Source organism: Monodelphis domestica, chromosome 3 (assembly GCF_027887165.1).
Source record: "Monodelphis domestica isolate mMonDom1 chromosome 3, mMonDom1.pri, whole genome shotgun sequence".
Taxonomy (NCBI): Eukaryota; Metazoa; Chordata; class Mammalia; order Didelphimorphia; family Didelphidae; genus Monodelphis; species Monodelphis domestica.
The window spans coordinates 234460783-234483297 of NC_077229.1; the positions used below are offsets into that span (position 1 = coordinate 234460783).

The 22515-nt window shown below is 33.2% G+C and overlaps 1 protein-coding gene across 6 annotated transcripts in view; it reads left to right on the forward strand.

Annotated features, from left to right (window-relative positions):
- The window catches only part of FBXO15 (F-box protein 15), an 83085-nt gene that overhangs the window by 40226 nt on the left and 20344 nt on the right, over positions 1–22515 (forward strand). For all 6 annotated transcript variants that reach the window (XM_007487786.3, XM_056823581.1, XM_056823583.1 and 3 more), the window contains 4 exons: positions 96–305; positions 5248–5374; positions 8483–8565; positions 9381–9526. In XM_007487786.3, the coding sequence (XP_007487848.1) occupies positions 96–305; positions 5248–5374; positions 8483–8565; positions 9381–9526 (566 nt within the window). The remainder of the gene's footprint in view (positions 1–95; positions 306–5247; positions 5375–8482; positions 8566–9380; positions 9527–22515) is intronic.

Here is a 22515-nt window from a genome sequence, read left to right on the forward strand (position 1 = left end):
TTAATATTTACATATTTGAACTCTATAAGAGCACAGCATTTATATTTTCTCAAACATAGATTCAAGCTCTTTAACTCCATTTTCTCCCCAAATAGGGTATCTGGATTGAGTTGGGTGATTGTGTTAAAGGAGAAAAATGGGAAGGAGTATATCATGGAGCAGGCTGAATTTTCTGTGAATGACACATCTGTTACAGTTGTTTGGCATGGGAACAATTGGCCACGTATAGACAAGCTGGCAACACTAGATTTATGTGGTGTGACACCAGTTTTTTTGGATCGATATAAGGTCCCTACCAAGAACGGGTGAGTTTCATTTAAATTTATTATTAGATTAGAAAAACTTGTTAGTGGGAGTTTGTTGATAATGTTTTAAGCTGAAGTGTAATTAATGATTACATTTGAAAACTCTCTTCCTCCTGGATCACTGCTAAAACTGAAATAAAGGATTGTCATGGCATATTTATGAGTACTAACACCTTAGTTGTTTAAAATGTTAAGATGATATGTTCTAAATAATGGAGATTTTTCAAAAACTGAAGATTAATATTTAAGCTCTATTATATTCTGTCCTGTAGGTAGGTGGAAATAGTTAGATAGAAAAATGGATAAAACTCTGCATCTAAAGTCAAGAAGCCCTGAGTTTAGATTTGACCTCAGAAACTGTCTGAAGTTAATGAATTAACTTCTGCTGCCTCAATTTCCTCAATTGTGAAATGAGGATAATAATAGCACCTATATCCCTGAGTTATTTGTGAGGATAAAATGAGATAATGTTTATAAAATACTTAGCACAGGGTTTGACACGTTGTAGATGCTTGTTAAGCATTTCTTTTCTTTCTTCCTTGAACTTTAAAAAACACAATTTAATTTGATGATTCAGTGTTACCATTAGCATCAGTTGTTACATTTTATTGTAGATGGTATATCACATTTACTTCATTGACACAATGATTTAAATGATAGGTTGAATAAATCCTTTCAATTTGTCTTTTGCTCTTGTTATTTTTTGCTTTTATAAAAATAGAATTTTAAGGATGTAGTAGCTTCATCTCCCAATCCATGTAACATCACTACTTATCTAATAATGATATAGATAGAACCCAACCTTTGTTCTCATAACTATAGAGAACTCACAGATGAGAAAACTGCTTCTACTACTGAATGAAGATCAGTACCTTCTGCACAACTTGTAGTTTTAGAAAGTTGCCCCGGGCATTGAAAGGTAAAGTAAATTGTCTAAGGTCACCTTTAACCTAGCCAGAGTCAAAGGTGGGATTTAAGGCCAGATTTTCCTGCTTCCGAGTATCTATTTCGTTATTCTATTTCTTAACAATAATGATAATGATGGCTAAAATTTATATGGTTTTACATAGCACTTTATATTCATTACCTCATCTGATACTCAACAATTCTGTGCAATAGGTGGTATTATCTCATTTCATAGTTGAAGAAAATAAAGCTTCAAGGTTAAAAGACTTATCCAGGGTCATAAAGCTAGTTAGTGTCTCATGAGGTTTGAACCTGGGTCTGCTTGAAGTCTTGCTGTATATATACTTCTTTAAAAATTATTTAATTGGAATTAGAAATAATATTTTCTAAGATCCTTTCCACCTATGGATTTGATTTTATGGTAGTTTTAAAAAACTTCAATAAAAGGCTATATTTTAGACACTAAAATCCTTTGGCTTTTAGCAGCCTTCAGAAATCTTTTTTCTTTCAAATTTGGCATCTTTATAATTTTTTTTTCAGTTGCATGAAATTATTTCTTTGAAAAAATAGAAAACATTGTATCATGTTGCCTTTGATGGGAGATGTTATTTTGTAGATTTTTATGTGAATGCTAGAGTATGGAATTAAATTTTTGTAAATGCAGACCTAAATAGGACTTTTTTTGTTCTTGTTCTTCCTCAGCCTAGCCATGCCACTTGCCACTCATGCTGCTTAATAAGTGGTGGTACTAGTTCTACTGAATAATTTCAGTTTGTTCTGGTGCTGGGTACTTCTGGGCAAATTGTTCTTATGCTACATATGTCCAATATACACTTCCTGAAGTAGACATGAAAATTTAAGTTTTTATTTTTTTAATGAAGTCTTGAAGTAAGTTTATTTACTTATTTTTTGGTGTTTTTGTTTGAGTAGGCAATTTATGTGACCCTTTTTGATATGATGCCCAATACAAGTAGCCTCTTAACTAAGTATGTAGCTTATGATACATGCAGCTATTTTTGGAGAGTGCTTTCTGAATCCTTTTCTTAGATTTCAACAAAGTTTTCACATGAAAACATGTAGCATACTGTTTTCAAGTTTAGGTTTAAAGTACAAACATTAATTAGAAGATGAATGAATGAAAATTTTACTTATTTTACAGCAGGCATTGTTTTTGCATTGAGCTGGAAAGCTGAGTGCTACTGCATGTCTGAAAATTCTCAGTGTCAGTAATGATAGATATTAGACAATGACAAATGCTAGAATTCATTGGGAAAAATCATTGGCTATAATTAATTTCTATTGAATCACAATGGTTTTAGCTAGTAGTATTTGATAAATTGTGGTAAATATACATTAAAACATTTTTCACAAATTCGTTTCAGGAGATATTTTTATTGCATATCTATGAATAAATGCTTTCATTAGGAAGGAATAAAAATCCCTTTGTGGCTTAGTAGGACAGGAAAGGAGAAACTATTGTGACCTCTCTTTTCTTACCTTATAAGCACTTGAAGATAGGTAAATCACAACTCCTTTTTGGCCTAATTTGAAGTTCTCCTCAGACACATGAATTTTCCTAAATTACTAATGTATAGAGTAACATATGGATGTTTTGTACCATAGTGCCCCAAATTTATGGGAAATATGCCTTATTGGTTGTGAATGCAACGAATTAAATAGTGTTTCTCTAGATAGGCAAAGCTTAGCTCCCCAACTGTTTCAGCCCAAGGCATGTATGCTTTGTACCAGGTTATGAATTATCCATGGTCATCTACCAGTTCAACTGTATTTTTGTGTGCCTGTATTTGTATGTTCCTAATTAGAGCTCTAGTCAAGGTTTTAAAATTGGCATCTCCTTTGTGTGTCTCTCTACCCAAGGCCTTTAGCCTTCACTATAACATACAATTTAATACAAAACAAATGTCCATGTGCTATGGAGATTATTAAGAAGTAATATTAAAATGTTATTTTTCTCCCCTTGCATGCTGCACCTTAATGGCTTGTCTTCATTGCCTCACCATAATCACACTCATATATGCTCTTGATACATTAACAGGTGTAGAAATATCTGTTTTGCATATTTTGCCTCGTAATAGCCAGCTTTATTCCTTGCCCTGTCACTTTCAAAATTAAGAAGAAATCAGGTAATCTAGGACAACGAAACACAATAAAATGAACATTTATTATGCACCTATTGTGTTCTGTGCTGGGATTTATTGTTTGCTAGATAAATGTGACTGACACATAAGTCCATTATAAATAGTATGCTTAACTTTGAGGATAAATTAAGGTTTCCCTAGAGGATGTAGAATTTGAATTGAATATTAGAGGAGGGGTAAGAATTGATCAAGTATGGTGGTCATTACAGGCATAGATAAATAAAATGCATAGAAATGGGAGCAGTTCAGTTCTGGTAAAACATAGAAAGACCACAAATAAAAGATAATAATAATAACAATAATAGATGTTAATGATAATTTGTGGAGAGAATTTTATGAAATAGGGGGAGAGATATGATATGTTGATGGTAGCATCAGATTTGGGAAAGCTCACTAAAACAATATATTTTCAATGTGCTTAATAGTGGGATCATTGGGATAACAGAAGCCATAGAGTCTATCATTTTATATATGAGGAAATGAGCTTAGTAACTTACCCAAGTTCATACAGGTGTAATTGTAAGTCACATTTGTGAAGGACTTTAAGGTTTACATAATCTTTTCTTCACAACAACTCTGTGAAGTAGATAGTAGTGTGTAGTCTTAATTTTATGGATAAGCAAACCAAGGCTCTGAGAGGCTAAATTACTTGCCTATAATCATAAAGCTGTTAAATGTCAAATCCAGGATACCAATCTAGGTCATCTAATTCTCAGACCAGTTATCATATTTCTACTATATCCACAATACATCAAAACATCTTGATGAATTAGTGGAGAACTTTGAATTACCCTTTTCCTTTAGAGATTCTACATAAGGGTTAGGTATACAGTATGTTAGAATTAAGCTTTTAGAGTTGGCTCCTGAAATAAAGTACAAAACAACATTCAGAAGAAATCTTTTTAAGAAGTCTCTATTGCTGAGAGTGAGTGAGAGTCGTAGATGATCATTATACTGTTTTTAGTATCTTTTGTTAAAGTTGATTTTAAAGTCTAACTAATGTTATTTGACTTATTTTTTCAAATTCTCTACTTTTATATTATTTGTAAATTTTATTCCTAGATACACAAAAGAAAATAAAGAACATTTCTATGCCTCTGATTTTATAAAAATATTAAAAACAATTTTGTAATTTGTTTTGAGTGTTACCAAATCAACCCATATAAATTCTGTACTACTAATTAGTTTAGAAGTCTTTTTTCAGTCTAACTGTAGTCTAATCTTTTAGATGGCCAGTTATCTGTTTTATTGAAGAGAAAAATGATACAGTGCAGAGGGGACTTTGAGTCAAGGAAAACATGATTTGAAATTCTGGCTGTTACACTTGAGATATGTGATCCTGGGCAAGTCATTTAATGTTACTGAGCCTCAGTGTCCTTATCTGTAAAATGAGGATAATATTTGGATGGAGTGTTCAAGAAAAATCTTTTGTTAATCTTAAATTATTCTATAAGTGTGAGATTTATTTCAGTTTTCACAAGTGCCTTTTAAATCAGCTTAAATTTATTATTTTTCCTCTACTTGATTAACATACTTTATGTAGTATTCTTTATGACTAAAGCAGTGTATACTAGATATAAAAGGAAAGAGAGAAGATAATTTTGCCTCCCTTTCTTATTATCTTTTGACTAGGCTGTTGAATTGTAGAGAGAGTAGGAGGGGAAGACAATTTGAATGAGAAGTAAAATGAGATTGATGAGCTGATGTTTTCTTATTTGTCTATAAAAGTTATTTTTTTTCCTTCAGTATTGTCACCCATTGTAAAAGTAGCTTTTTAATATGTTGTTAATTGGCATTTTTATATGTGATAATTAACAACTCTGATAATACTAAAACTAACCTCTGTCTTTCCTTGGTTTGGTATTTGATGTTCAAAGACCTCGAAGGCGTTCCTTAGTTGCTGAGTACAATCTGACTAATCTAACTAAATCCACCTCGATTGGCTCTGACAGACTTATTCGGACCTTCTGCCTAAATCCAGGGCTTCTAATTGGTCTGTGGAAGGTAAGATTGGAGTTCTTTTTGTGTGGTGGAATTCCCTTTGCCTCCTTGTGAAAACTTTGGTATGCATTGCTTCTTGTAACAGGTCAATATTAGGCTTTATGAGGCTTATCACAACTTATATTCACTGCTGTAATGAGTTTTCCTGTGATTCTCAGTTTTAACTATTAATCCTGCATGAATGATTAACAAATTTACATTTCAATCTGCAGACCTCTGATTTCTTCAGTCTTAATGTTTCTAGTTGTCACCAGGACTTCAAAATGGTGCACTACTGACTCCAGAACTTAACATGTTGGAAGTGTTTTATCTTCTCCCACAGATGTAATAACACTAATTCCTTTGACTATTCAGATTCAAAACATTTTTGTCTCTTCACTTTCTTTTATTCCTTACACTCAATGTATCACTGAATGTGCTGATTCCTTCTTTACGATTTTCAATTTTTTCAGTTTTCTCCTTCCTTTTCAGTTTCAGCCATTACTTATATCAAAAGTATCCAATCATCTTTTCCTGATGGATAAATATACTAGTTCCCTAGTTGTTTTCTCTGCCTCTATTCCATTTTTCACACAACTAAGATAATTTTAGTAAAACATTTTTGTTATCATGTCATTTCCCTGATTAGGATTTCACATTGGCTCTCTCATAGCAAATTCAAACTCTTTATCTTGGCATTGAAAGCTTGCTATTATCTTTACTCCTTTTGTTCATTATTTTACCAGCTTACTTTTTATATGTACTCTATCCTCCTTCCAAACATATTCTACCATTTCTCTTGCTCCACTTTGTGACTTGCTATAATATGACTTTATCATTGCCTCTGATGCTTTCCTTCCCCCACATCCTCTACCCTTTCCTTAAAAACTTGATCAGAACTCTATTCTATTAGGAAACTTGCCTGATTGCCACTTCTTAACTATTAACTTATCCAGTTAGTTACTTCTTCATCATCTGTTCACTCTGTATTACTCTATATTGTACCTGTTGATATGTTGTTTAGTACATGTACTCTTTGGTTGCTTTATCTGCATGTGTTATATCTTCCATCTAGATTTCAAGTTTTATAAAGCTCAGGACCATGCCTTTTGCTTCTTTTATACTCTTCCTCTTCTAACTCACCCAGAGAGTCTGTTGTAGTAGTTTTCACATTTCTCTCAGTGAATGACCATACAATACACTGAATGTAGTTTACCATTTTGGAAGAGAATTTAACCATTTATCCTTCCCCTATTAGGTCAGTTTCTTATTTTTCAGTGGAGCAAGTTTATTGCTGTATTTTCTTGATAATTCTCTGGGTAAAAGAAACTACAACTTGAAATATAGTCTTTTATTTTTATACATTGGTCATATCTTTCCAAGACTCATTAATTGGCTGATGAGTCTTTATCCCATGGGGATTTAGAATTCTTTGCCACCATTTTAATTCTGGGGGGTTGGGGGTAGGGGAAGAATCATGCTTTATTTGGGTTTCATTACTTCTTTCCTCTTATAACCATTTTGTCTTTATTTTTTTCCATATGTTCTATGGATTTAAATGGCCTTGTTCTCTTTCTTTTTCCTTTTGTCTCTTGTTTAGTTAGAACCCTTTAGACTGTTCTTTAAAGATATCTTTTAGAAAACTTAGTTAAATTCCCCAAACATTTATTAAGAGGCTATCATATGTAAGGTGCTATACTAGATTGTGGGGATATAGCATAAACCTGGTTCTCAAGAGAACTAATGTCAGTAGGTTGGGGACAAAACATGTACACAAATAAATATGCCACAAGATAAATTGTGATTAAGAGCAAAGGAAAGCTCTATATCTGTGCTATGAGAAATTTGAGAAAGGAGAGATCATTTTGAGTTGGAAGAACTGGGAAAGGCTTAATTAAATGAATCAGAGCAGAATTGGACTTGGAAGGAAGAGAAGGATTTCAGTAGGTTGAAAGAAGTAGAGAGAGCATACATATAAGCCATATAGAAGTGGAAAGAAGACAGGATGATGTTGGGGAGCCATTAATAGTTCAGTTTGGCTGAAATTCAGAGGGCTGAAAGTTAGAATAGTGTGAGATAAAACTGCAAATGTACATTGAAGCTAAATTGCAGAAAACCTTGACTTTTATTTCTGAGTAGTGATAGGTTATTTTGGCAGCAATGTTTAGGATATATTAGAAGGTATAAGGGATTAGGGGCAGGAAAACTAGGTTTTAAAAATTATTCTCAGGCAAGATGTAATGAGGTCCTGAATTTAGGATGATTGTAGAGAATGGAAAGGAATGGATGGATGGATGCAAGTGATAATGCCAAAGGAAAATAGACAGCAATTGGAAACAGATTTTATGAAGATAAAAGGAGGAGAGGGGTGAATATATCTTCAAGATTTTTGAGTCTGGGTAGCTTGAAAAGAAGTGCTTTCATTAATAGAAGCAGGGTGTGGGGAGTAGAAATTTTTTTTTTAAACACAACTTCATTTGAACCTCTGGCTTGATATTCAAGCAGAAGTATCCATCATCCAGTTGGAATTATAGTAAGGGAACTTGGGAAGAGATTAGGGTTGGTTACATAGATTTAGGAATCACCAACATGGAGGTGATAATCGAAACCACAAGAGTGTATGAGACTGCCAAGGAAGAAAGTTAAGTTTTTTTAACCATATAATTATACTATTAATGAGGTTGATTACTGGGGAAATTAACTTCACATTAAGGTTGGGTTATTTTTAGTTTTTTTCTCTTTGTAAGGAATTCTAATTGGACTGTTTTTTGTAGAAAATATTTATTTTTGGTGTTATTTTCACATAGATATGTGTGTGCGTGTGCATGTCTATATATGATATCTTGTTCCTTAATAAATGCCAGGATGCCATAGGTAAAGGCTTTATGGGTATCACTTGTGCTACAGTGTTTGTACAAATTGTGGCTTTTCTGTATGTTGGCATAATGTATTATTCTTATTAAATAATAATGCTGTATTAGCAGAAACAATATACTAGCAATGCACCACTTTTGTAGTAGTAAGAAACAGCATTTATTGGCACGATTTATATGCCATTTTCTTTAAGAAGACCTCATAAAAAATTAAAGTAAGTCTGGGTGAAAAATGTATTCTTTGTAATTAACTTTCCAGAAAGAGAAGGAAATGGCTTTTGTTATGGCGAATCTTCATTTTCATCTACTGGTGGAGAGAAGCACTTTAGGCTCAGCCACTGTGTACGTACTGAATTCTTGTTTTTAATTTTTGTAGAGTAAATGTGAAAGAGAATCAGTTTCAAATTGGCTTATGCTAAGGATTAATTACAAAGACCTGTAAACAGTTGGCACAGCCCAGTGACATGATGCTACTGAAGTTATTGAATTATTCATGAGCCCATATTTACTTTATTTCTTTGGGCCTAAGAAATGTGACATGATTCTAGATGATTAAAGGGGAAACAATTTCCATTATAAAAAGAAGTTGTTGCTTTTCTTAGTCTTTCTTACTAAGAGAATTCTTACTGTCTTTCTCAGGAAAGATTTGTGATTTATCCCCTTTATTGAATAGAATTTGGTTTTTCTCAGTTGCATTCTTTTTACCTAGTTTTCAGGAATAGACCTATATATTTAGCACATTTTTCTGCCTGAAGATATTCTTTTATTGCTTAGTAGAATGCCTAGAGAGAGATGGACGATATTTTTATACACCATGGTTCAAATATATTTACCCTGGGTGGGGTTTACACATGGTGTATTTTATATTTTCTAGTTGCCCACAGAACCAATATCTTCCAGTGGTTTATAGAAATAAACATTTTATAGAAGTTAACAAAGGCTGTTACTCTTAATCTGTTTAATTAGATAATGCTGGAAATTATTAGGAAGTCTCTCTTGTCTTTTTATAGTAATGGAGGCAATGATGAGGTATGTGTATGTGTTTTTAAAAAATAAAATTATAGAGTCCTAAATCTTAATGGCCCAAAGTGACCTTTGTGTTTGACCTGTGATATTGTTTGTTGAGTTACATGTTCGTGTGTATTCTTTTTTTAAAGCCCTTATATGCTGCCGCCTCACATTCCTTTTCTGGATGACATTGACCAACAGTATGGACTACATGGTTATCAGCTCCATGTTGACATGCACAGTGGTGGAAGTTCCTACCTATGTGGTACCTTTCGTAATCTCTTCAGCAGGAAAGGTGAAGTTGATTGGATTTTTATTTTTATTTCATATTTTTTGAAGTTGGAGGGTCTAGTGAACAAAGGTATAACTAGAAGTTTTTAGGCCCAATCTTACAGCTTCTCTTAACATGTGACCCTTTTCCCTTCTCTATGCCCACTCCTAGTTTGTAAACTATATATCTTACTTTTCCAGGATATATATTGTTTCTGCATTTCTTTTTGCCTCTTTTCTAACACTATAATAGTCTCCAAAATGGTACTCCGTTTATCATCTTCACACTGATGCTAGTACTGTGTTCAAATCCCTTTCTTTCCTTTTTCTTTTGAATTTCTTATTGGTAAGGGAACAGCAGAAAAATCCTCGGTATATTGATGAGAAGCATCTTCTAATGGCTATGCTGCTTCCTTTTGGGTCCATATTCTCCTTAAGCCTACAACGGCTAGGCTGACTCTACTCAATATTTAGTACCAAAGTGCTTCCTGATGATGTATAGGCCCAAACTGTGTTGTGTGAAGCAGTTATAATCCCTGAAATAATTGTTGGATATGTATTTGGTATAATGATGGTGGAGGAGGATAGGGACCTATGTAAAATAGGAATAAGAAAAGACTGGTGCTATCTCTTCTTATTCATTATACCTGGACCAGGCCAGAGCAACAGCTAAACAGAGTCTAGCCATGTAAAGAGAAAGGGAAGTGTTTGAAAGGAGGATCAGAGGGCAAAGGAAAATCTGGGGAACTTTTGTTGATTAGGTTGGAGGGACGGAGAAAAAAAGACTACTAGGTGGGGTTAAGACCAAGGAGAAAGAGGGAGGAAGGGGCAATAAGAGATGGAGTAGCCAGGAATGGAAGGAAAAAAATTAGGAGCTGTAATGTAAAGGGCTGAATAATAATTCACATTTACCGTATGCTGCTGCCTGGTTAATTGTCCTTTGAGGTACCCTGTGTATACCACTTGCAGCTATTTCTCCAGGTTAAATACCTTCCATTTAAATGATTTACCAAATGGCTTGCCCTTAGGGCCTTTTTCTGTTCTGCTTGCCCTCTGGGTATTTGCAGTTTGACATCTATGTCTTTCCTAAATATAGGGTACTTAGAATTGAATATATATTTTATATAGTCCAACCAAGGATCTCCATGTTGAATCTATCAGTTTCCTTAGTTCTGGATACTGTACTTCTCTTCATGCAGGCTTAGATTGAACATTTAATTTATATTAAACTAGCAATCTACTAAACACTTGAGATCTTTTTTCAGATGCACTCCTTTCTAGTCATATTTATATTTAAAAAGTTGATTTTTGAATGTGAATATAAGACCTTCATTCCTAATTAATTTCATATTACTACATTTCTGACAGTACTCTGAGACTGAAGATTTTTTTAGGTTCTCTCTGTTATTCATTGTCTTAGCTATTTCTCCCAGTTTTGTATCATCTACAAATTTGATAAGCATTCTACTTATATATTTATGCAAGTCATTGATAGAATTATTAAGTAGAAAAGATCCTTAAGATGCTCTACTAGACACCTCTTTCATTGGTTAACATATAATGATTATTGCCTTCTCTTGTAGTCTTAACTATTTTGTCAGTTCCAAATCTATATAATTTTATAACATCAAAAGACATTAATTTAGTGTGATATGACCCATTCTTGGTGAAGTCATGCTGGCCTTTTTGTTGATCATTGCTTGCTTCTTTTTTTTAGATATTTACTAAGCTCCTATTTAATAATATGTTATAGAATTTTGCTAGGAATCCAAATCAAATTCACTGGCCTATACTTTGCAGACTCTACTCATATAATCATAGAATTTCAGAATTGGAAGAGACTTAAGTGACCATCTATTCTAATCCATACCTGAAAGAAACCCCCTGGTTTTAGATACTTTACAAGTTATCAATAATTCTCTGCTTGAAAACATATAGTAAAAAGGAACCTACTAGCACCTAAGGTCATCCATCCCGCTTTTGGACAACCCCAGTTATTAGGAAATTTTCCTAAAATCATACCTAAATTTCTCTATTTGTAACTCCTATCCATTTGGCCTAGTCCTGCCTTCTGGGAAGAAAAAATGGTTTATTTCCAGTTTAAATAATCAGGACATTTATCTTCCCTAACCCTAACCTATTTTTCCTTTCCCCTTGCTATGACCACAAAGTCCTCTTATCTTTTCCTGTGTTCTTATTCTGTCACCCTTGCAGGGTCCTCACTTTTCTATCTTAACAATCTTTTATCCTGTATTTAATTCTGTTATACAGTATCATCTTTTCATTCCCTTGCTTCCTTGTCTTTTTGCTACTCATGCTTCTAACCATTAATACTTAATTATTCCCATTATCCAATTCCTTTTAAACTCATAGGATTATAAGTCTAGAACTACTTAGGAGGTCATTAACCTCCTTACTTTATAGATAAAGAAACATAGAGCTCAGTCTCAGATGAAGAGGCCCCTTGAGGTTAGTGACTTTCCATAGGTCAAATCCTACCTCTTCTTATGTTGCTGTATGAAATCAAGCACCCTTTCTAGCCGAGCCTTTATAGTTTTTTATTAGATAATTTTAAATAGGCCTTCACCACTACACAGTAATCTTTTGCTTATTCTTTCCCACTTGAACTTTTATCATACTCCATCAGCACTTATTCTAAATTTCCAAAAAGAGGGAGTATTTTTAACATACATCAGAGGTAGAAGTTTTTTTTATGCAAAAGAGAAAACTTGGAGGTATATTTGATGCTGATATACTATTGTTCTGATCTGGTACAATATTCTCCTACCATCTGCAAATAATTTCCCCTCAAGACATCCTATATTTCTTCTCACTTTCGTAGCCAAATTAATTAGAAAAAAGCATCAACAATTGTATTCACTATCTCAACTTCTTTTACTCTTAACTTTCAACTCTTAGTTTTCTGGCTTCTCACCTCATCACTCAAATGAAACTGTTTTCTCCAAAGTTACTAATCTCATATTTGCTAAATCTGATAATCTTTTCTCAGATATCAGTCTCTTATTCTTCTTTCCCTATCTCCTTTATTTGACATTATTAACCACACTGCTGTATATTCTCTGAGTTTTTGTGACATTCTTCTCTTTTGGTTCTCTTCTTACTTTCCTGACCACTCCTTCAGAGTCTCTGGCTACTCTTCTTAGTCTCATTGTTTGTAGTATCATCATTATCTTGGGCTCTTCATTATCCCCCACCCTACATATCAAATGAATTGCCAGATCTTTCTATTTTTGTCTTTATAACATCTCTAATATCTGATTCCTTCTTTTTAATTACACAGCTGTCACTTTAGTTCAGGCCTTAAAAAAATCTCTTGCCTAGTTCCTAATTGGATTCCTTGTCTCAAGTTTCTCTCCACTCCAGTTTATGCTATATATACATTGCTGTCAAAGTAATTTTAAAAATGCAGATCTGACTATGTAATTTTCCCACTTACTGGACTTCAATGACTTCCTGTTGCCTCTAGAATGAATTAAAAATCATTTGTTTAGCCTTTAAAGCCTATCATAACCTGGCTGCAACTTATCTTTTAAATCTCATTAGATAATTAGATTACCCCTATCTCCCACTCTGTAAATCCCTCTCTTATCTCTGTGTCTTTGCATTGGTCATCTCATATGCTTGGAAATATTGTCCCCTTACCTTTGGCCTCATAAAGTCCCCCTTTCCCTTTCAGTTGCTGTGTAGACACTATATTCTTCATGAAGTTTGTCTTTATTTTCCCAACTACTAAAGTCCTCCTTCCTAAAATTCTTTGTATTTCATTATATCACATATATTTGTATTTATTAACTTTTTAATTTATGCTGTATACATTTTAACATGTACTTTCCCATTAGAATATAGGACCCTTCCAAAGAAGGCATGTATTGTACTTATATCCTCTGTAGTAACTAGTCAGTCAGTAAGTATTTAAATGCCTACTGTGTTCTAGGTAGGTACTATGCTAAGCACTGGAAATACAAAGAAAGGCTTTAAAAAGAGCCCCTACCTTTTAGCAGCTCACAGCCTACAATGTCTGAAAATTAGTAAACATTCAATAAATACTTGTTGATTGATTGATGATTACTTGTTTGGAAAAACTTTTGATTAAGTGAAGGATTTAAAATGGAAACTGATCAAATTTTCCCCATACTTTTAAATTTAAGGAGGATTCATTCTAGTTACTACAATAAATGGAGTTAAATTAATCTCTCCTTTTTATTGTCAAATTCCTATAGAAAATTTTTTCATCTTTGTTTACTTTTTTAGTTGTAGGATATAGGTTAGATCTGAAAGGGATTCAGAGGTCATTGAGTCTAACCCCTTTCATCTTGCAGATATAAATGAGATCTAGACATGGAGAGTGTCTTCGAAACAGGATTCCAACCTAGGTCTTCCTGATTACAAATCTGTTACTCTCACTACTACAACACAATTCATCTCTTCCCTTAGTTAGGTTTTTTTTTCCCCCTATATCTTTCCTCTACCCAAACAGGCTTTTTTTCTTAGGTTACTATTGATGCTTTATGTGGTTTTTTTTTAAACCTTTATCTTCCATTTTATATTTAATATTATATATTGGTTTTAAGGCAGAAGAGCAGTATGGGATAGAGAGTGGAGGTTAAGGAATTTGCCCAGTGCCATACAGCTAGGAAGTATAACAGGCCAGATTTGAACCCAGGAACTCCCCTCTCTGGGCCTGACTCTCTTAAATATTGAGCCGTCTAGCTGCCCCCTCCTGATACTTTAAATCCACTGACCTTTGTCTTGGTCATTGTACTTCTTGACCTTTCTGCTGTTCTTTCCTTATTCTCCTACATGTCTAACAGTTTTTCTTTAGGCTTCTTTGCTGGTACATCATCTATCTCCTAATCCTAATTATGGGTATTCCTCAAAGTTATGTCTCCTCTTTCAATACACTGTCAGTGATTTTAGTAATTTGCTTTCTATTACTCAAATTGATAGATAACAACCCTACACTGTTTGCTGGATCACCAAACTGCTTATTGAACATCTCTTGCTCTTACTTATCTGGGTATACATCAGCATCATTCCAGTCATGCAAATTGCAACACACAGGACTGCCCCTCTAGTTTAGACCTTTATCAACAATTACTGGAGTATTTGTAAAAGCTCCCTAATTGTCTCTATTACTTTCAGCCCCTCTCTTTTCTAGTCCATCCTTTGCTCAGATGCCAGAATACTTTTTATAAAGTTCAGTTTTGATCACGCCACTCTCTTGCTCTATACTGTTAGTACTTTTCTATTACCCCTAGGATCAAGCATCCTAGAAATCCTCAAACTGATTTATAAATCATTTTGCAATTTGGTTCTTTCCTATCTTTCCATTCCTATCTTACATTATACTATTATCATCAGATTTTAACACTTTTTCCTGAATTCATCTCTATATTCATCCCCTATACATTTGAATAACTTGTCCCTGATATCTGAAATGATCTTCTTATTTGTCTATAGCTCCTAGATTCTTTATCTTCCCTTAAGGTTCAGCTCAGTGATGCTTCTTCTGTGAAGCCTTCTCTCATTAATTTAGTTGTTCATGATTTTCCCCTTCTCAAATTATGTTGTATTTACTTGTTTCTGTAGAGGTTCTGTAGCCTCTAAGATTCTAATAGAATATGTGAAATTAGAAATTACTCCACCCTAATTAGACATACTTTAGGGGAAGATAAAGTTGTAAACTCCTGATTGAACAATGAAAGTACTTAATTCATACCTTATAGTAAATTTGGAACCTTAAACTAAGTCTATTTTTAGATCTAAAACAAAAAGGTGTTAAGTACATGTAAAGGTTAAATTAATCACAAAAAGGTCAAGTAACTCACAAAAGGCAAGCTTAACAAAGAAGTGTGACTCAGAAGTTATAATCTAACCAGAGAAGGTGAGAACTAAAGAGTGGTGAGAACTAAGAATGGGCAGTCCTGGAAAAAAGTGTCTACTGTGATTGGTAGATGTAAAAATTTAGTGGGGGTGACATAAGAGAAAATTCTTTTTAAAAGAAGGTAAAAAGTCAGTTCAGAAAAAAATTCATTTTGGAGTGGAATTGAATTCTGAACTCAGTTCAGGAGATTGAGTTCAGTGTAGGACTGGAACCCAGCTTGGAGATGGTCTCATGGTGAATGATAAGACTGACTCCCTTACCCTTTGGCTCAGGGAGGCCACTTTGGCCAAGGATTTTAACTACTGCCTGAGCCAGGGCAGTTTAAGTTTGTGTTCTCTCTCTCTCTCTCTCTCTCTCTCTCTCTCTCTCTGTCTCTCTGTCTCTCTCTCTCTCTCTCTCTCTCTCTCTCTCTGTCTCTCTGTCTCTCTCTCCCCCTCCCACTTTCCCTCCCCCTTAATTCCTTCTCTCTATATTAATTAAAAAATCTCCATAATTCCCAGCTAACTTGGGTATTTTATTATTTGGGAATCATCCCTGGCGACCAATTATTTAGATTTAAGTCAAAACACTAAAAATTATTTTACAAATATTAGCTAGAAGACAAGGACTACTTGTTTTTATCTTCTTATCAAGGCAGTTGTCACAGTGCTTTTCACATAAGTGATTGTTAAATGACCCTTTAATTAAAATTAATAATTTGACTGAGAATTGGATGGTAACTTAGTGGTATATAACCTAATTAAATTACAGTGTGCCTTGGCATTTGGACTTTTACTTTATTTGTCAATTTAAACAAATTAAATTGTTTCCTGTTAAATTTTCTGACAGGGAAGATATGTCCTCTATGCACATGTGTATATCTTTCTCTCAGATTCCAAACTTCTTAAGAATAAAGGGTTGCCATGTCTCCTGAATTTGTAGTTCCATTTTTAGATCAGTGAATGTTTAAAAAAGCTGGTAAGAAAACAAATGAGATATTGTTAGGAAGACTGAGAGGACACTATTTAGGAAAATTAAATGATACAAGGTGGCTTTTTATGCAATCAGAAATTTTAAAAAAAGAAAAAATTAAAAGAATTCAGCAGAGGGCACTATTGCCCTCAGACTTTTAAAAACATGAATAATGACTTAAAAGTTTTGAGTAATTTTCCTGTGGTTTTGTGTATATTTTGTATTTAGTAACCTCCTGCTGTATCATTTCATTTGAGGAGTTCAACACCGCATAATATTCTCTCCCTTCCCTCAAATGCTTTATCATTGCATTCATCCTTAGAATTTATACTGCTGTTCTTTGTTCCTGTGTTACCTAAAACAGACTTGCCTAAATAATTGATTTTTGATAGTGGCCCTTTGAGCTTCATCTTTTTTTGGTTCTCCTAGGGAACAAACATGACTACAAAGAAAAATAAAATAATAAACCACATTTCTGTTGTTTTTTAAAGCTTTGCCAAGCACTTCACAATTTAATGAAGTAGTACAAGTATTATTTCTATTCTACAGCAGAGGAAACTAAAGCTGAGAGGTTATTGTCGCATGGCTAATATATAACAGTCATAGAGAAGAAAAGTAACATCTGAAGAGCACCAGATATGGAAGATAATTTCTGCATAGGATGAAGGGAATCAATAGGACTGTAGACAAGAAAAAAATAATATAGAATATAGGGGCATTTTGCATGCAAGATAATGATTTTACATGATAATGAGTGTAACACTAATCCTTGAAACGTTGTTCGGAGGGGAAAATGATATAATGATAAGGGATGGGATTGGTATGATTTTGGTCAATTTTTAAGACAGCATGTAGGTGACTCAGAATAGAGTACTGGATATGGAGTTCAGAAAACCATGGTTTAAATCTAGTCTTAGATACATACTAGCAGTGTGATCTTGTGAAAGTCAATTATTCTTTAAAATGGAGATGATAATAACATTTATTTACCTGAGTTCTCGTGAGGCTAAAATAAGATAAAAGCTATATAAAGTTCCTTGCAAACCATAATGCTAGTGATTATTGTTATGATTGTTATTAGTTGGCTAAAAGCAGCATTGTATAGTGAAAAAGATAATAAATTTGGAACAAGAATAAATGGCTTCAAATTTACTTTGGTCACTACTTTGGGTAAGTACATCTTTGGGCCTTAGGGTTTTGTGTGTGTGTGTGTGTGTGTGTGTGTGTGTGTAAAATGACAGGCTGAAGTAGGTGGGTACTTAAGTCTTTTTCAGTTCTAAATCTGTGACTCCATGATCCTCCATTTCATCTGATTATAAAATGCAAGGGTTATTAGGAAGATTTCTCATCATCCAAAAAGACAGATCAGGTGGCAGTGAATAATAAAACTTGCTTTTAAAGAATAGAGTATCTAGATTTTAATGTTATAGTGCCTCTTTTCTATATTTTGTCTTTGAATATAAGTACTGAGGATGATCTTGACAAGAACATAGTACCTTTTTCTATTTTAAGGGAGTCAGAGACAGAGTAGATGATACTTTTAAGGGGGAGAAAAAAGTAGACTTGACTTGTAGACATTGTAAATATTTATTCTTATCTTTGTGTTCAATATTTTATCATTCATTTGTATGTTACTCTGTTTGTTAATACCAGAGTTGAATGATTCTTGGGAAACCGGGAACATGTATTTCTGAATTATTCAACATAGCACTTATTATATATGGTGCTTACTTAGTAAATGCTATTTGATAATAATGCTATATCCTCATAGGTTTTTTATTCCATTAATAACTGATGTGTTTTATGGGAGAGTTGATTTGTTTTTAGTTAGGGAATTTTATTTAATAAGCTTCATTCTTATCTACCTTCTATTTTCCCCTGCTGTTTATTATCATTTTTTCATTTAATTTCAGTAGCTATTTTAAACATTTTCTGCTTTTTAAATTTATTTTATGGAAAATGAAATTCCCCTTAACCAATTTCTAAGTCTTATGAGGCCAAATTCATTGTGTATATTTGATAATTAATTGCCCTGTGCCTTCTTTTTGTGAAAGAAGAAAAAGGAGAGGTTAGTATTTTGTAAACAATGAACCTGGAGATTAGTTATGGCTAATGTAAATTTAAAAGAAAATTAAAAGCCCAGTGGGTGAGAACTTTTAAAAAAATTCATGATAAATTTTTTAGGCTATGAGAGAGATGGTGCTCTATAAATCAATATAGACATTGATGAGTATGTCTCTTTCCATTTAAACTAGCCAAAGTCTTATTCCATAGAGCTACTTTTGGATATTGGATTGGAATTTTTCACATAGTATCATCATCTTGTTATTCTTTCATGACCATTGATTTTATCAGCCACTTGTCCTTGAACATATGGGTCATTCTGGAATGTACTATGTTATATTACATGGAATATATTTGAGCTACAACTTCTGTATGCCATAAATTTAAAAAACAACCTTTTATGTCTGTCTTAGAATTGATAAGGTTTCCACGACTGAAGAGCTAGTGAGGATAGGTCGGGGTGGGGGGTGGGTAAGTGACTCTCTCAGGGTCATATAGCTAGTAAGTATCTGAGATCAGATTTGAACTTGGGTCATCCTGACTCCAGACCTGGCACTCTGTCTGCTGAGCAATCTTAACTGCCTTTAAATATCCATAACTTTTCACCAAGAGATTCCATTATTAGGCATATATTTCTAGGAAGTCATTAATTTCTAAGAAAAAAAAGAGCTTCCATATTTACCAAAATATAGCAAGCATTTTTTGGTAGTAGCAAAGAACTGGAAATGAGTTAGATGCCCATCAGTTGGGAAATGGCTAAACAATCTGTGGTACATGAATGTACAATGTTATAGAATGTAACAGAATATAATTGTTCTGTACGCTGAATGTAACAAATACAAAGAAGTATGGAAAAATTTAGAATCAATGAAAGCAAAGTAAGCAGAGCCAAGAGAACAATATAAACAACCACAATGCAAATGAAAACAATCAACAAAATAATAGTGAATTTTCAAAATTTTCAAAAGCAAGCATGACTCTTAAGTTAAAGATATGATAAAAACACACCCACTCCTTTTCAGGATTGCAAGGTACATGGGTATGAAACATTGTATTTATTTTTCATTTTTTTTTGATTCATTGATTTTACTTATTTTTTTCTTCTTTTTAAAAATACTCTTTGTTATATGGGATAGTTGTAATACAAGGGGAAATTTTGTTGATGTTAGAAACAACAAAAATTTATTTAAAAAAATCTTTACTGAAATGGCAGAGTAAGAATAGCAGTAATACAATCCCTCTTGCACAAACCTTAGGCAGATTTTTCCATGTCTTGATTCTGAGCTTATTGTCTATTGAGCCACTAAGTTGTGATCAGTCTCCATAGCTTCATGCCCTCTACTGGATGTTACATGTGTTTTTACTGTAAGATGCTATTGTTAATTAGGGGATAGAAGTCATTCTTTTGCCTTCCATCTTTTGGAGAGTATAGGTCATTATCTTGGCTGATTCAGAGTTGACTAGATTGTTTTTTAGAGTCTACAGGGTACATGGATGATCCTGAACTAGTCACCTCAAATTCAAAGGTCAAAGCCTTATGTAATTTTATTGGTCTGAGGAGAGTTTTCATCTGTTTTGTTGTAGGGTTAGAACAATGCCTGGCACATAGGAGACACCTAGTAAATGTTGATTGATTGAACACAATTTGTTTTGTGAATCCCACATTGATGGACTTGATTTTTCATTCTTTTATTACAAAAAGTGTTTTTTATGTAAATTTTAGAGTATTTTGTACTTTATTCTTCTTGGAGTATGTGTCTAGGGATAGGATCTGTAGGTAAAAGGATATGAACAGAAGTAGAGACATTCTTAATATTCACCATAAATTAGTAATAGATACTTAGTCCATTGTACTTCTTGGAATTTCAGATAATTAAAGTTTTTAAGTAATAGGTAGTCCAATAATAATATAGTTTTCACCAGAACTTAAATTGTTATTGGCAAGTTATTTTAGTTATTTTGAAATCTGAGAAGTTGACTAGCCAGAAATTCTCACAAGAACTCTTTTCTTTAACTGTTACTTTCTTTTGTCAGACCAGACAGTTCTGAACTGACAGAAAAAAAAAATCATTATAATTTATCTTTTACTCTTCCTGATGTGAACATGCAATCAACCTTTGCTAGATTAGAAAGGTCTTGCTTCAACACCATATATACTCAAAAGAGATTAGAAAGATGCTCGTCCATCCCTCTTTTTTGTTCTTTCTGAGCCTCTTTATATAAGGGATTTTAAAAGTAAAGAAATAGAAAAAACATAAAGGTAACCTTGGCTGTATTAAGTCTACTTTGCTCAGTTAACTTCCACTTATTAATTACTTATGGCATACAGAGTATTTTATTAAATACCAAGGCTGATTTCAAAGTTTCAGTAAATGGTGGTTCCTACTGTCATGGAGCTTACTATCTAAAAGAGAAGTCTGTATAAATAATGCAGGGTGCCCCAAAGGTCTTAATGCAATTTTAAGTTTCAGCAGCTTAAAAACAAAGACAGCGAATTAAGTTTCTATTTTTTTCCTCTTCGGTTCTGAGTTGATGTAATATGTATAATTCAGATTATACAGAAATATTTAGGGGAATTGAATTTTTAAGGGAATTTCATGGTAAGAGTAAGAATTCCTTTTAGGATAGTTACATTTAAAGAGAGATGGATTCTATTTTCATTTGATCCTAGAAGATAACATACTATATAGGCTTTCCCCTCCTGTTTGTTTTGCTTTTAAGGTTTTTGGTCTTATCTTATTCTTAGTTAGTACATCTTGATGTTACAAACTTTTGACTTTAAGTCTAAAAAACTTATGTATTTTGAGAAAAAATTTGGTTGTCAGGTATATTTTATCCACCAAAAAATCTTTATCTTCATTCTATGCAATTGTGCTTTCAGCATATCAGTGAATGACTATCAGTTGTGTTTTTTATTGTACTATGTCTTCTTAGACAAGGATTAGGGTAGGATAAATATCATTCTTAGGATAAGGCAAAAATGATTGAATTTTCAATCAAACATAAAATACTAGGCTCATAGCCTATGAATTGTAAGCAACTTTGGAGATTGTTTAGCCCACCGGTGTCAAATGTACACCTGCTAGTCAGTATTGCTGCCTACAACTGATTAATGTAGGCTGAACCAGATTAAAATGTCAATGAAAAATATGTCATTTTAAATAAATAATTAATAATAATTTAGCAAAATAAAATAGAACATAGATTTATTTGGTTTTCTAAGTCTATATCTGAGTTCTGTAGAACTATTTAGTTAGGTTTCCATGATCATTTTGGTTTCATGTCTAGTCTGTGAATTTTTCAAAGAGCAGGATCTCTGAAGAGGATAGAGATAAAGATCTTATTTTTCAAAACTATAATATTAAGTATATTAATTATGTCAAACGTTATATAAGGCTTGTCAGAAGGGGTTGCATACAAGCTGATGCCATTCGCTTTCTCTATACTTTAATTTTCTTTTCTTTCTGTGGGGAAGAAGCTGCTTTTTATGTTTTGTACTTAGCTTGAAACTTTCTCATGAACTTACTATAAAGTATTACATTATACATATATGTGTATATTTCAACTTGTGGAATGTTTTTTCTAACTCTTTTCTTAAAGTTTGTTTTATCCTTATCAGGATCCTTTGAACCATTTTTAACTGCTGATGCATGCCTTAAAGAGCATTATGGAAGCCTACTTGTTTCAGGCCCTAAAGATCATAAACTGTATTTTTAAGGGTTTCTAAAGATTAGGAATTGATACCATGGCATCTAAAGCCAGGCTTTATAGGAAAAGTCTTAGTCTTCCTGGATTCTTTCAGAACGTATGTTTCATCATTCTACTTTTTAGGTGATAATGATACTTTATATTTTCTTTCTCTCTAAGGTTGTTCCTCTACAACCTTAATCTGTATGGTATGTTCATAAAATTCTGTTTGTCTATTCCTTCATTAATGTTACTCTTTTCTTTTTTTTTATAATATTTTATTTGATCATTTCCATGCATTATTCATTAAAGACAAAGATAATTTTCTTTTCCTCCCCCCCACCCCCCATAGCCAACGCGTGATTCCACTGGGTATCACATGTGTTCTTGATTCGAACCCATTGCCA